The 15,065-nt window shown below is 46.1% G+C and overlaps 1 protein-coding gene across 40 annotated transcripts in view; it reads left to right on the top strand.

Annotated features, from left to right (window-relative positions):
- SMARCC2 (SWI/SNF related BAF chromatin remodeling complex subunit C2) overlaps positions 1-12,468 on the top strand; it is a 32,550-nt gene extending 20,082 nt beyond the window's left edge. The window contains exons 22-29 of one of the 40 annotated variants that reach the window (XM_083599591.1): positions 242-403; positions 1,050-1,105; positions 1,533-1,662; positions 2,747-2,913; positions 3,616-3,750; positions 4,830-5,205; positions 9,038-9,121; positions 11,976-12,468. In XM_083599591.1, the coding sequence (XP_083455717.1) occupies positions 242-403; positions 1,050-1,105; positions 1,533-1,662; positions 2,747-2,913; positions 3,616-3,750; positions 4,830-5,205; positions 9,038-9,121; positions 11,976-12,052 (1,187 nt within the window). In that variant the 3' untranslated portion in view covers positions 12,053-12,468. Of the gene's footprint in view, positions 1-241; positions 566-1,046; positions 1,112-1,532; positions 1,681-2,746; positions 2,914-3,615; positions 3,751-4,829; positions 5,640-7,776; positions 9,407-11,975 lie in introns of those variants that run through there. The other 39 variants (XM_083599572.1, XM_083599568.1, XM_083599589.1 and 36 more) reach the window with 39 other exon arrangements.
- The last annotated feature ends 2,597 nt before the right edge of the window (positions 12,469-15,065 follow it).

The following is a 15,065-nucleotide window of genomic DNA, read 5'->3' as shown; positions in this document are numbered from 1 at the left end:
TGATCAGATGCAGTTCTTCAGCTCCTGTGTCCCCAGTGGCCTCCCGCCCAGCTCTGTTTCAGCTGCAACTCTTGCCTATCTCAGCCACTTCCTAGTGGGTAGAAAAGGTGCAATAGGATTTCTTGCTGCCCGCAGCACCTACACTGCAATGCCCATTTTGCCCCTCTCCCTGTATCCTCCATGCACGCACCGTTTGGCCACCCGTTGCTCTTTCAGCTGACCCTGTGGCTCTCTTCTGCAGAGGAGTTCTCCAAGATGAAGGAGGAGGTCCCCACAGCCTTGGTTGAAGCTCATGTCCGCAAGGTGGAGGAAGCTGCCAAGGTGACAGGCAAGGCAGACCCGGCATTTGGTCTGGAGAGCAGCGGAATTGCAGGGACCACATCCGATGAGCTGGAGAGAATAGGTGAGGGGGGCGAGCGGGGCGCCTTCCGCGCTTCATCCCGTGAAGCGCCCTCGATGGACCTTGCCCAGTGTGCGGTGGGGACTAAGAAGGGTGCCGAGACGCAGGAGACCAGAGCCGGCCTGGCTTCCGGCCTGGAGCTCACACTCAATCGCCTGGCGCAGGGTAAGGGATTCCCATCGTCACTCTATCTAACCCCACCCTACCCCATCAGACCGGGCAGATCATGGGTTGGGCTGTGTGCCTAAAGCTTTCGCCTCCAGAAGGTGACAGTCTGGCTCAGTGAATGGCTTCTGGGGCCTGCCTTCTTGGGGGGGGTGCCTGGTCTTAAGCTGGAACTGAGCAGTGAGGGAAGGTGGAGGCTGGCATTTGGAGTTCTCCCTCTCTAAGGTGCTCCTGTCCAGAACTTGCCTCAGGTCTAAAATACCAGCAATCTGAGAAGAGTTTATTGGGCCTTAGTCTAGTGGGTCCCTCAGTTGTCATTCCTTGTAAAGGTGCTTGATACAGGATCTCACCCATTCAGATTCCCACTCCCATTCATTCTTCCAATTCCCCCCCCCCCCTTTAGTGGGTGGGAGGGAGCATTACTTTCAGCCTTTAATATTGGTATCTTTTTTCCTTGTCTGTTTCTCCATTCCTTGCTCAGAAGAGAGCTGCACAGATGAGAACCGGGCAGAACCTCCGTCATCGGAAGAGAAGAAAGAGGTGAAGGTGCGGGAGGGCGTGGATGAGCCCCGATACATATTCAGCAAAAAATGAGCCTCCAAAATTTCCTGCATGGGGCATACGTAGGTAGGAGAGGGAGGAAACTGAGGAGGTGCCTCATAGGATCCCCACAGGATGTTTGCAGCACCAGCTTGCAACTTTTCTAACTAAAGTAAGGCACCATGTTACCCTGCTAACAACTAACTGTCCCTCAGAGTCCTTCACTTCATTAATTTTCTGATCGCAATATATATCCTGGTCTACTTTCCTGGCCACTAGAATAATAACTGTAGATCCCCTGCTCCAGTTCTGAGACTTTTCCAATTGTGCCTTCTATATTGTGTGTGCCTGAGCCCCGTGCCACAGCGAGGGGAAGGATGAAGAGGCATTGGGCAGCTGCTGGAATCAAGCGCTTCTCTCAATGCAGGAACCAAGAGAAGGAGCCCTGGAGGAGGAAGTGAAGGAGAAACTTGGAGAGGTGCCCAGGAAAGAGGAAGAGAAAAGCAAAGAGGCTGACGGCGAGAAGGAGATGGACAAGAGTGACGGGGACACCATGGGTGAGCACCACCTTCTGGGTAATGGCAAAGCTCATAAAGTAGCGAGTAAACTAGGAGCCTGAGCGGAGCTGGGATGCTGTGGTCACATGTTCTGAAGCAGGGGCTCCCTCCGGATGTTGCTCAACTATGTTTCATCAGTAATGATTGAGCATGCTGGCTGGGACTGATGGGAGTTGGAGTCTAACAAACATCTGGAGGGCTACAGTTTACCCAACCCTGTTCTACAGTCTCAGCCAGAGGTACTGTTAACTTAAATGCAGCACAGTATGCCACTTGCCTCCTAGAGGCATAAGAACCTAATGGGAATGGGACAGCTCTGCCATTGGAAAATCGAAAAGCTTGTGGTTAGTAGCATTGGTGGGTGTGAAGAGTGTTGGGACAGAAGGTGAGTTAACAGAGCAGTAAAGTAAACATTCCAAGCACAATTCAAAGTGTTGGTGTTGATCTTTAAAGCCCTAAACAGCTTCGGTCTTGTATACGCAAAGGAGCGTCTCCACCCCCATCGTTCAGCCTGGACACTGAGGTCCAGCTCCAAGGGGCTTCTGGTGGTTCCCTCACTGCAAGAAGTGAAGCTACAGGGAACCAGGCAGAAGGCTTTCCCAGTAGTCGCACCTGCCCTGTAGAAGAGTTGAACAATCATATGACTTTTTGTAGACATCTGAAGGCAGCCCTGTTTCGGGAAGCTTTTAATGTCTGATGTATTGTGTGTTTTATATTTTGTTGGAAGCTGGCCAGAGTGGCTGGGGCACAACAAATTCCTCTTCTTTTGATGATGATGATGATGACGACTACTACTACTACTACAGCAACTAGTACCACAAAGAAAACATCCACTCATGAATTTCTTGCTGTCCTTCCTTCCTTCCTTCTTTCCTTCTTTCCTTCTCTTCCTTCCTCCCCTCCCTCCTTCCTTCCTTCCTTCCCTCCCTCCCATCCCACCTGTGCCTGATCAGCCTTTTGAGTGCATGAAAAAATGTGCAGTGATAAACTCCAGGCACTGAGGGATATTCCACCTCTTTCTAAGCAATAGTAGGCCAGGAGATCACGCACCCATCTGCCCATAATTTGTTTTTCTCCTCCTCAGCTGACGGGGAAAAGGAAAAAGAACCCAAGGATGGTAGTGAAGAAGGGCCCAAGGATCTGGCGGAGGCCGAGGCAGAGCGGAAGACCAAAGTGGAGAGGGACATAGGCGAGGGCAATCTTTCCACGGCAGCGGCGGCAGCTTTGGCGGCGGCAGCAGTGAAGGCAAAGGTTAGTGGCTGCAGGATTGGCTGGCTTCTCCATAGGCCAGATGGACGTGTGGGGTTGCCATTCGGACTGACCTTCTAGGAAGCAAATTGCTTTTATATAGTCGTGCAGTTGCTAGGCTGCAACCCCATGGTAAAAACATACCAAGTGGGTTACAAATTTTATAAACGGCATGAAGCTAAACAGCAGGCAGAAGCATTTTTTTTTAAAAAAGGGGAAAAGTCAATACAACAGATACAGTGAGGTTCCTAGTTCAGATCACACCTCAGCCGTAAGTTTCCTTGATCTCTTTAGGAAAGCTACAGAATCTCTTGGCTTCCATCCTTCCTCTGGAATATGAGGAAAATAGTTGCACTGCTATTGTTTGGATTATTGGCATATTGTATGTGACATGCTTTAGGCAGCCAACAAGTTAGCAGGGCCAGTAAGTTGGTCATGTTGCCATGCATTCAGGCACTCTGTTTTTGCTCTCTCACTTGGGTGACTCATTTGTTGGAATTCTGACCCTAGCTTCTAATCTGACAATCTCTCAGTCCTGCTTTAGGCATGAAGGCTTAAGGTGTGGGGTAACTTCTGAAGATGTAGAACGTGGGGTAGGGCAATCCTCCTCTGCTGGGAAGTTTTGGTCTCTGGATTTTTCATAGAGTTCTGTAGGGCATGCTACTTCCAGAGCTTTGATCCACCCTCTCTTCTCTTTCTCTGCAGCACTTGGCAGCCGTGGAAGAGCGTAAGATCAAGTCCCTGGTTGCCTTGCTGGTGGAGACACAGATGAAGAAGCTTGAGATCAAGCTAAGGCACTTCGAGGAGCTGGAGACCATCATGGACCGGGAGCGCGAGGCAGTGAGTACACTTGCGCCCTCTTGACGCCAGCACTGCTTACGCTGCCCAAAGCAGGTTGAGCCCCATGCTGGGATGCAACTTAACACGTGTGTGTGTGTGTGTGTGCTTCTGGGTTTTGTAGGAACTCCTGCTCTAGGTGCTGCCACAGCCTCTGTTTGTTTTGTATCTTCCCTAGTTGATGTGGGAATGTTGTGGATAGTAGGAGAGGATATATTGATTAAATATTATCCTTCCTCACTCAAGCTAGTGAGTCATATAGCAGAGCTCATTCCCCTTTACACAGCAGGAAGCTAGTTTGCAAATTCGTTTGAATCTCTTTAAGCAATCCAATCCGGCTTGCCTAGATTGGAGTTTATTCCTGGTAAGCCCCCTTTTGTTCCCTCTTAAAAAGAAATAAAGACACAACAGTCTTCCTTAAACAGTAACAAAAAGTTTACTTACATTCAGTTCACAGTATGATCCCTGAAGGCAGGCTTTAGCTTGTAATTACAGTTACAGAATGTGGCTTACATCCTTTGTAAGGATGGGCCCTTGTGCTGCTGGCTGAGAGCCAGCAGTGCAGTCCAAGAGAAGAAAGAGTCAAGAAAGTCCAAAAGAGATGGCTGCGTGACGGTACCTTTTGTGGGGTCTGCAAGGGTCACGCCCACCTACCTGGTCACATGCAGGGGGAGGATGCTCCAGACCAGGTGGAACAGGAAGTTCAACTGGCTGGATCAACATCTCCCTGTCTGCATCCACTCTAGGCAAACAAAGAATGTTATATTTGACTGCTATAAGGATTACATTCCACAGTTGACAGCCATGATTCTTCTTACTTGCAGCCAGGCAGTGGTCCGTATGGGAAGCCCAAAGAATGCTCTGAAGGCACATGCTGCAGTTATATGCTGGAGCTAAGTAGATTTGGCTCCAGCAGATGACTGGGAACCTTAGGCTCCATGTATAACGAAGCATATGTAGCGGAGTAAGAATTTGTGGCCACGTTAGGAGAAGAAAAGAAACCAAGGGAAGGGAGAGCACTGCATGAGGGGGTTTGGAATAGAGAACTTGCCCAGTGTAACCTGTCCCTGATCTCTCTGTAGCTAGAGTACCAGAGGCAGCAGCTCCTGGCTGACCGACAGGCCTTCCACATGGAGCAGCTCAAGTATGCTGAGATGCGCGCTCGCCAGCAACATTTCCAGCAGATGCACCAACAGCAGCAGCAGCAGCCACCGCCACCGCCTCTCTCTGTGGGCACACAGCCTCTTCCTCCTTCAGGGGCTCCTCTGGCACCAGCTGCACACTCCATGCCCATCGCCCAGGCTTCTGTGCCGGCCACCAGCACCGTAGGGCAGCCCAGCAGTTTGGCTCCAGCAGAACAGATTGGGCAGCCAGTGGCTGCGCAGCCACAGCCCGCAGCCGCTGGAGCTCCACAGACAGGCCCAGGTCAGACTGGACAGCCGTCTGCAGGTTCTCATGGTAAGTGCGACCAGCTTTTCGTTTGATCCACCAAGGGCAGAACGAGACTGTGCTCTGCAAGGGCTCACATGCGCTCCGGGCTTCATCTCTCACATTGCAAATATCAGGGCTAGGAAGGGTGTGCTCTGGCTTTGCAGAGCTTCTGCAGTCAGAGCAGAAAGGCTACAGGTCTGGCTTCTTCGAGGTCGGCTGAAGAGCTGAAGGGACCTGTTCCCTTGGCAAAACCAAAGAGATGCTAGATTCCTTACAGTTCAGAAGCTTGTAGCTCCATTTGTAACAAAAACTTTAAAAAAGAAAATCTGTTCATAATTATGTTCTGAATAAAGTGTATTCTGTGGTAAACCAATTCATACATAATGCACTTTATGTTCCTAAAGTAACAAAGTGGCTTTCAGTATGTATTGAGTACTTTTTAAAAACTTGGGAAAGCCCAGGCTTTTTTCTTTTTTCTTTTTTTTAAATAATATTTATTACTTTTGGAGTTTACAAAAAAGAAAAAGAAAAAAAGAAAAATACAAGAAAGAGAAAAAAGAAAAACACAAAGACAATACAATACAATATATGAACAATACAAACCCTACCTAAACCCATTAAACTAAACACATACATGAAATAAAACAAGAACAATTTAAAAACATCCCTCCTTTTCCATGCTCTATCCTTCATTCCCTTGTTTCCTCGACTTCCTCACACCTCCCTTTTTGTATCCCACTTCTAATATTTGTTTCAGCAAATCCTTTCCATCTTTCTCTATTTTCTGTCATCTTATCAATAACATATTCTTTAACCTTATTTCCCATTAAGGGTAAATTACTTATATGTACTTAACTCCTTATATCATTTCTGCTAAATCCATAAAATGTCATTCCATCATTTTTCTAACAGTCATTACTTTAACAATATTTCTAAATAAAGACTTTAAATTATCCAATAATCTTCCACTATCTCCTCTCCCTGGCTTCGGATTCTGCCAGTCCTTTCCGTCAGTTCCATATAGTCCATCAACCTGGAGATCTTATGTCCGAGGCTCTTAAATCTTTTCCAAGTCCCTTCTGCGGATCTTCTTCATATTCTTTGATACTCAGGAGCAAATCTCGAGAAAACTCCAACCTAGCAATGCTTTTATTCCTTCTGAGCAATTCAACCAAATTTCCATAGTTAAAAGTAAAGTCCATAAAGAATTTCAGGATGTATTTCAGAATTCCTCCACTTCTAGGTGCCCCCAAAACTTCATGCACCTCCAAACCCAAACCCATGTCCCAAAAGTCAATCAATCCCTGGATAGAGGGATCTTTCCAACTTTCCTTCTTCAATCCAAGCCGGGATCCAAACCTCAAAAATTGGCTTTTGCTAAGTTCAATCATGAATGACCTCGATTTGTAATCCTCAACTTGCTTCTGAGAAGTTAAGGGTCCCGCTTGTACAACTTTAAGTTCCACAACAACAGCTTTCTCCTTTTCCTCCACCATTTGTCCTGCCAAGATATGTTCCTGTGCCAACGCCTGAATTGTTTCTGTATTGGTACTCACTTTTTGGCTCAAATTAGTCACTTTCTGCTCCAAGTTGTCAATTTTAAATATCGTGTCCTCTGTCTTTTTATGGAGCTGTTCCAGCGAATAATTTATCTTATGTAAAACAGTCACAATAGCTTCTCCTATCAACATTTTGAAAAGTCCAAGGTCGGTCTCTGGTTCTCAGAATCTTTATCTTGCAGCTGGGGTTCTCCTTGTTACTTTCCTGCAACAGTTTCACATGCTCCCTCTAGAGGGAAACAGTTTCCACTTGTAACTTGTAACAATTTTTTTTTAACACGACTCAAGCAAATAACAATAGCTTCAATTTTCGGTTACTTTTTCCTCCTTTTTTTGAACGCAAAAGAGGGCAATGGAAACAGTATCTTTCTTGATGCTAACTGTCAAATCCGTTCTGACAATGAACATTCCCCGAACGTCAACTGGCAATCCTTTTCCAGGCTCGGAGCAGTGGCAATTTAATTTTCACTCTCTCCTGCAGGCACACTAAATCCAAGACTTCCCCCCTCTTCTCCTGCTTCCAAGGGGGGTTATGTGATTTTGTCCGATGGAAATTTAATCCTTTGTCAAAAGCTTTCAAAGACTTTAGCTTGTGGCGTCTTTGCTTCAGTCTATTTACAAAAGCGGAAGGCGGACTTCCTGTTTAGAACCTTCCTGCTTTGGTGCCAAATTAAAGTATTTCAAAATCCAATTTTCCGTTTTACTCACCGGTAGTTGTTTAAAATCCAATTGTCCACAGGAAAAAGTCAGCGCTCTCCGGCAGCAGCAATGTAACTTCACTCTGTGAAAGAAGCGGTCGATTCAAAGCACCGCGCCTCTCACCCCACGTCGCTCTGGATCCCCAAAATAGGGTTTCCCCGCGAGTAGGGGAGGCGCAAAGGGTGCCAGCCGAATCCCAAGTTCACAGGCTTCTCCCGCTTGTGATTTCAATGGGTCTCCGCCTTCGCCGTGGCAGTCAGACCCTGCTTTTCATGGAGCAAGTTCCTCCCGATCGGAGGAGCTCCGTGATTGCCGGAGGCGCCAACCCGGAAGTGCCCAGGCTTTTTTCATGGCTTCAGAACTTTTGGAAATTTGACATCTCTACTCATGATCTAATGGAACAAGCTGCTTACAGAGCCTTTTGAGAGTCTGCACTGGCATTGCTGGGAGTGTTTTAGGTATTTACAACAAGCCCAAAATGGATGCTTTCAGCTGAAAGGATGCTTTCGACTTGTAATTTGTGGTAGATACAGTGCGATTTTATAATGTTTCATGTTGCACTGTGATTTTAATTTATGTAAGCATCCTTACGGAATACCAGTGTTGTTAGAAAGGTGGGGTATACATTTTTAGATGAATAAAATACATAGGATTCTTGTTTTCACATGGTCCTGCTGAATGTGTGGGTGTCAAGGGGTGGGGTCACTGGGAATAATGCTGCCTCCCATTTCATGTCAAGTGTCCACATGAGGGGGTTGTATGAAAAGGCTTTAGAGATTGTACAACCCAGTAAATTGTGTGGTTGTGCTTCAGAGGGCAGGGAAGAAAGGCTTAGATCTGGAAGATGTGGGTTGAAGATGAGATTGGCAACAGCGGGCTCATGGTTTTGAGGAACTCGAGTGTCTTTTATTCTGTGTGCGAAACAAGATTAATGCCAGCCTACGCACCTCACAGGAGATTATGGGAACTGCTGGTAATATGAAAGAGTAAACTTCAGTTCATATGCTACTGCAGAGGCATTCAGGCCCAGTTCCCTGTGCTCTGATCCTAAGCTACCGCAACTAACCTTTGCATGAGAAAGTCATTTGTAGAGTGCAAATGTTACTGGAGCAACATACATACAGCTAGACCACAGGTTCTTGTTGGGCTCTAATCTGTGAAATGAGCCAAAGCTGCACATTCAAAAGTGTCATAAAAATGTGGAAGCAGCAATCATAAACGTGTCAGCCTTGCTTATAAAGCTGGACGTTTTATTTCTTGGACAACACTTCCACATTTTTATGGGGTACACTATTTCTGGTTCTGGTTCCAAATCATCCCAATAAATGTTCATAAAAATTATATATTCCAGCATCAAGTCAGTCTCCTGGGTGGGTGGTTGCTGCACATTTGGCTTTGAAGAATATTTTTTTTGTGCCCAGTTTGGTATATAGGCTGGGTCAAAGGTGAATGATGTGCATTTCCTGACCATGCATGCTTTGGAGCCCCGTGCAATGGGATCTTTAAACCCTATTGGATGCAAATGGGTCATGTTAAGTCATTGCTTGCCTGCTTAACTGTCACACTTAATTAGTTCTTTCTGTCTCTCTCTCCCTCTGAAGCCCAGCCTCCGTTCCCCAGCCAGCAGCCATCCTCCCAGATTCTCCCTGGGGCAGTCCCAGCAACCGTTCACCCTGCCATGGCTGGTAATATCCCCTCGGCTCTGCCTTTCGGAATGCCTGCCTCCATCCCATTTAGCATGGCTAGTAACGTAACAGACTCCATCGGCATTAACTTCCCTGCTAACACGCCCATCCATCCAGTGCATGGTAACCTTGTGTGCAGCATGGCTAATCCGCCCGTCGTCAACATCGCTAGCACCCTGCACCCTCCTGCCACCCCACTGCCTCACGGTTCCGCAGCTGCCCAGAGCCCCGCTATCGTGGCAGCCATGCAGGGCAGCCTCCTTTCAAATGCTGGTGTTGGATCAGGTGAGAATTGACCCAGAGATCATGGTGGGATGGGAGAGGGGGAGAGGATTTCACATACAGAAATGCAAGGCGCTGTGCAAGGTCATTGGGCTCAGGGCTGCTTTGTTTGACAGTGCGGAAGCTTCCCCACCTGCATTCCTGTGGCAAAATAAATGCATTACAATTCACAAGTAAATATGGTGTGTGTGTGTGTGTGTGTGTGTGTGTGTGTGTGTGTGTGTGTAACAGAGTGGGGAACTTGTGGCCCACCAGGTGCTGTTGGACTCCAACTCCCATCAGCCCCATCCAGCAGGGCCACTTATTAGGAGCGATGGTGGTGCAGAGGCATCTTGAAGGCCACAGCTTCCCTTTCCCAAGCAGGAACTTGGATGTTCCCGAGTCCCTTTTAAGCCAAGATTCTATAAAGGAGGAAGTGTTTTTCTCTTCCCCCTCCCTGCCTTACACATAAATTATGCCCATGTTTGGAAAGTGTCATGTGTGAAGTGGCCATAATGCTGTGCAAATGTATTAGGAGTGTCCTGGAGTTGAATAAATCAGCCTGAAGTCAAGACACATATGCATCCAATCAACTTCACCACTTTGCCCTAGGAATATCTTGCACATTGGGAGAAAAAAGAAAGCTATTCCTTAGAAAAGGAGTTCACAGTTTATGCAGTTACATGTTTGGTATATAGGCTGGGTCAAAGGTGAATGGTGTGCATTCTCTGACCTTGCATGCTTGGGAGTCCAGTGCAGTGGGCTCTTTAAACCCTATTGGATGCAATATGCAGTTACATTCTACATGCGACCTTTTGCTTTTCAAAGCTCACTGTTACCTAGAGGTAGAATTTTGCCTTATACGTCATTAGTATCCAGGCATGGATTCTTTCTTTCGCTTTCTTCATCGGGGTAGATGTGCAAACTATGCATATCTTTATATATTCACTTAATTAGATAGCTTGTTTTAATAGTGACATTTGAGATTTACAGTAGAATTGCATCATCTTATACCTATGCATCTCTGTCTTGTTTGAGTTTGGAAGATGGCTTTTCCATCTAGGACAGGGGTCTGCAACCTTTAAGACAAAAAGAGCCACTTGGACCTGTTTCCGAAGGGAAAAAAACTGGGAGCCGCAAAACTCGTCATTATAAAAATAACTTTTTTGTCACTTTTTTTTATTATTTGTTTGACCCCTCAGAATTACTCCTCCTCATAGAAATAAACGTTAACAAGTTACCTTTGTGTGTGTGTGTGTTCTTCACTCCCCTTCAAAACAGTGACCAGCGTACATGCCCCTTACAATGTAGCGGGTGGCAGGTGACGTTGGGACGGTGCGTGACTAACGCATGCACCGCCCCCATGCGACGTCACAGCCAGTACAGCGCCCGCCACAGTGGGGAGTGTCGGGGCGCACAATGCGCCTCCTCCCCTCGCTAGTATCCGCCCCGGAGCCGCAGCAAAGGTGTAAAAGAGCCACATGCGGCTCCGGAGCCGCGGGTTGCAGACCCCTGGTCTAGGATTGTGTCCCCCCCCCAAAAAAAAGCATTAGGGGAAATAGCATGCAATGAGTTAGTGCTTGAAACTGCATCTCGTATGTATTGTTTGGCATGGCTGGCTTGCTTTGAGCCATCTTGATTTATTGAATTATTTCCACTAGAGTCATAGATAGCCATGTCATCAGTTTTGTTGTCTCTTAAATTCCATTTGCATTCTGTTGTAAACAGGAATAAGACCTAGGTTCTCCTTCTGGGCAGCTGTAGATTACAGTATGCTTTAATGACAAAGCCATAATAATAATAATAGTAATAATAAATTTTATTTATATCCCGCCCTCCCCAGCCGAAGCTGGGCTCAGGGCGGCTAACAACAATAAAATAGTACAACATTCTAAAATCATTTCATTATAAAATTAATTCAAATCAAATTGATGGCAACCATTAGGCTAAAGTTCTGTGAAGATTGCCAAAGGAGGCAGTCAGGCTGTGCCCTGGCCAAAGGCCTGGTGGAACAGCTTTGTCTTGCAGGCCCTGCGGAACATTACCATATCTGCTATGGGATGTGACAGCAAGCAGTGTTGCTAACCACTTTCTTCTCTAAACTTGACACAAAGGAAACTGACAAGCACATCCAGCAATTCATTTGCTACCTCCTCACCAGTTTTCTCTTTCAGGATCTAAAGTATTTCTAACAAATTGTACTGTAGTGATGCTCTTCAGAATCGGAAGAAAATGCTGCCAAATTGGCAAGGGATCTAAACTTTTCTGAAATTGATTTGATAGGCGTTGGAGGGGGCAATGCACTCACCTACTGCGGGGTCTGGGGTACTGAAATATCAGGTGATTCAGCAATCTGATAGGGCATCAGGCTTGAGAGACTGCATGGCAGTAGGAATAGGGAGGCTGAGCCTTTTAAGTCTTTCCAGTGCAATAGATATTGATGTTCCAGTTTCCCTCCATTAGGGTTTTGAAGTAAATAAATGACACCAGAACACTCATTTTTATCACACAAAAAGTGGCAGCAAGGTAATGCTTGTATTTGCAGCACTGCCAACCTCCCCTAACGTCTCACTTCTCTCCCCTTTCAACCCAGATCAAGGGCCTTCACTTCAGCCGGATCCCATTGCTCCCAGTCCCAGCACGGCCACACCAGTCCCACCCACACAGTGAGAAGCTACAAGCGGCGCTTCTTGGCGCTTCCTTGGTGAGCCCTGATCACTTGGAAGGACAGGAAAACCCTAAATCGTGTGAAACATGGATTCTATTTGGATGGGTTTTAAAAAGGCTTCGAAACAGTGATCCAAGGAGGAAGAGGATTTGGCTGTGTTGGTTCCCTTCCCCTGTGTGTCTCTGCCCCACCTCATGTCCCCAATGCTTTTTTTGTATCCAGTTGTACCAAGATTTTATTTAAAGGTGTTTCTAATTGCTGGGGTGGGGGTGGCAGCAGGGAGAAGAAATTATCTCCCAACAGCCACTGCTATTTATAGAGGGCTTTGATTTTAAACATGGTTGAAAAGGGAGTTTAACTCCCCCTTGTATGTGTCTGTCTCGCTTTTTTTTAAACAATAAAGAAAAATTAACAAAAATATTCTCCGTCTCCTCTGCAGGGAAAACGGCAATCTACTTGGGAGTGGGCTTATTTATGGGGAAGAAGGTATTGCAGCCTGAGGGGGACATGCTGTTTGTACCAGAGTGATTATTTTTTTTAATTCACTGATGCAGGGAAATTTTACTTATGTGTAGCTTATGCATTAGGGACACGGGTGGCGCTGTGGATAACACTTCAGTGCCTAGGACTTGCTGATCGCAAGGTCGGCGGTTCGAATCCCCGCGGCGGGGTGAGCTCCCGTCGTTCGGTCCCAGCTCCTGCCCACCTAGCAGTTCGAAAGCACCCCTAAGTGCAAGTAGATAAATAGGTACCGCTTTATAGTGGGAAGGTAAATGGCGTTTCCGTGTGCTGCGCTGGTGCTGGCTCACCAGATGCTGCTTAGTCACGCTGGCCACGTGACCTGGAAGTGTCTCTGGACAGCGCTGGCTCCCGGCCTCTTAAGCGAGATGAGCGCACAACCCTAGAGTCGGACACGACTGGCCCATACGGGCAGGGGTACCTTTACCTTTACCTTAGCTTATGCATTAAAGAGAGAGTAGTTTTCAGCAGTTTGGGCAGTACTATTTGGTGTCAGAAACATAAAGGAGTTATCTGGAGTCTTTTTTACATAAAAAGCTGAATAATAATTTGTTGAGATAGCTCAGATTGAATTACAACTAAAACAAAGGAGGTCCCCAAATATATTTTAAAAATACCCAGTCAACATCAGGGGACCAAAAAACAATGAAATGGTTTTGAAGACAACTTAAGGTGAGCAGTTTTTAAAAGTTTAACGAGCTGCCACCCATGAGAAACTATTTGTTCCAATGAAGCAACATAATTTGAGGTGTGTGAAGAAATTGTTACTCCACGGCTGCAGCTTACAATTGCTTATGTTCGTTTTACATATAGTCTTGTTAAGCTATAAATTACTTCCATGCCATTTCCATTGTTTGGGGGATTCCGGTGATACTTTTCTTTCATTACCCCACAAAATAGGGCTGCCTCTCACAAAAATAACAGCAATGCCTTGTCCTTCAGGAGTGTGATGTTTCTCTCTTTCCATCACATGGATTTCTTGCACAGGAAGGGAAGGAGTAAGAGTGGTATTTGTACAGTTGCTCAAGGCAAAAAAAAAAAATTGTGTAGCATTGAAATTCTTTTAAGGCCCCTTTGCTCCAAAGTGGGCTCCTCACCCTACAAGGAGTAAACCACTTGTATGGCTATGACAAGTAACCCACTCCAGGATAAACTTCATCTGCTGTGTGTGCATTGTTAAGTCCACCGTTCCTTTCTGTACCTTTACTGCTTTATGCAGCTCCTTTGTGCAACTTCAGAGGAGCATTTAATGTTTCCACTTTTGTCGTGCTGCCCTGTATCCGGTACTTGAAACCCTGCAGCTTTTTGAAGCACAGAAACCCAGCCTTACTTTGTTTAACCTTATCGAGTTTAAAACAAATCCTTTGTCAAAGGGGGGAATGTGCAACATGCTAATTTTACTCCAGGTAGGAGTAGGACAGGTATATGTAGGCATAAACATAACCGTTTTCCCCTTCACATCCTATGCACAGTTCTATTTCCAGGCATTGTTACAAGGAACCTGTCTTTAAAAAAAAAAAAACCTACTGGACCTCAGTTTGGCCTTACTGCTTGCCTTCTAGATGAGACATTTCTCCATTTAATGGATTACATTCATGTAACAGGCCTGACTGGTGCCCTACAGCTGCATACCATGAAAAAGCCACTTTTCAGGGTTGTCTCTGCCATTACTGTATATTATCAGAGCTCTCATTGTGGTCACTAGGCAGTGGCATCTGCTCTCCTTCCCTCGCCACAGGCTTCAAAACCTCCCTCTCTTCAAATCCTGCTGTGGTGCACATGCCTTGCCTAGTTGCCTTTATTTGGTGCTGCTCCAGGCACCTTTCCATATTAGGCTGCTTACAAAAGTAGGAAATGTGCCCTTCTGTTCAAAGCAGTCACATTTTGACAGCTAGGATTAATTGAGGAAAGGGCCATTAACAAAGGCTCAGGTTTTGGTTTTTCAAATTCCTGCCATTTAAAAATAGTAGTAATAATGGAGAACGACAGTAGCACTGTTTCCAAGAATGGTGAAGGAGGGCAGGCTAGGGAGACTATTTCTTGACAGGGCAAAGCCCCCTAGTGTGTTCTAAGGGATTCAAAGCTGTACTCCATAAATTACTGGGTTTTACTGAGCAGCAGCAAGATGTTGCAAGAAGAAACAAACACATGCTACGACTGCTTTCACAGAACATGTAACAGCAACCCAACTTTACTCTGCCGTGTTCATTAATTTCAAAGGGTCTACTCTGAGTACAACTTCATTGGATGCCACTCAGTCTTCTAGATTTATTACATTTACATCCCACCTTTCCTTTAAGGTGACATTGTTTTCTCCCCATTTTCTCCACACAACTGCAAGGAAGGTGAGGCCAAGTGTCAGGATTTGAACCCTGGTCTCTCAGGATTTAGTCCATCAAATAGAGCTATAGCTAAAACTTAGTTCTGTGCTACTAACAGCATTTTTCTGTACTGCTCCTGCCAACACAATTCAAACTGGCTCAGATGAGTATAGCT

The sequence above is a fragment of the Podarcis filfolensis genome, assembly GCF_964270895.1.
Source record: "Podarcis filfolensis genome assembly, chromosome: 2".
NCBI classification, from domain to species: Eukaryota; Metazoa; Chordata; class Lepidosauria; order Squamata; family Lacertidae; genus Podarcis; species Podarcis filfolensis.
The sequence above is the reverse complement of the archived record's forward strand: the minus strand, read 5'-3'. Positions and strand labels throughout refer to the sequence as shown.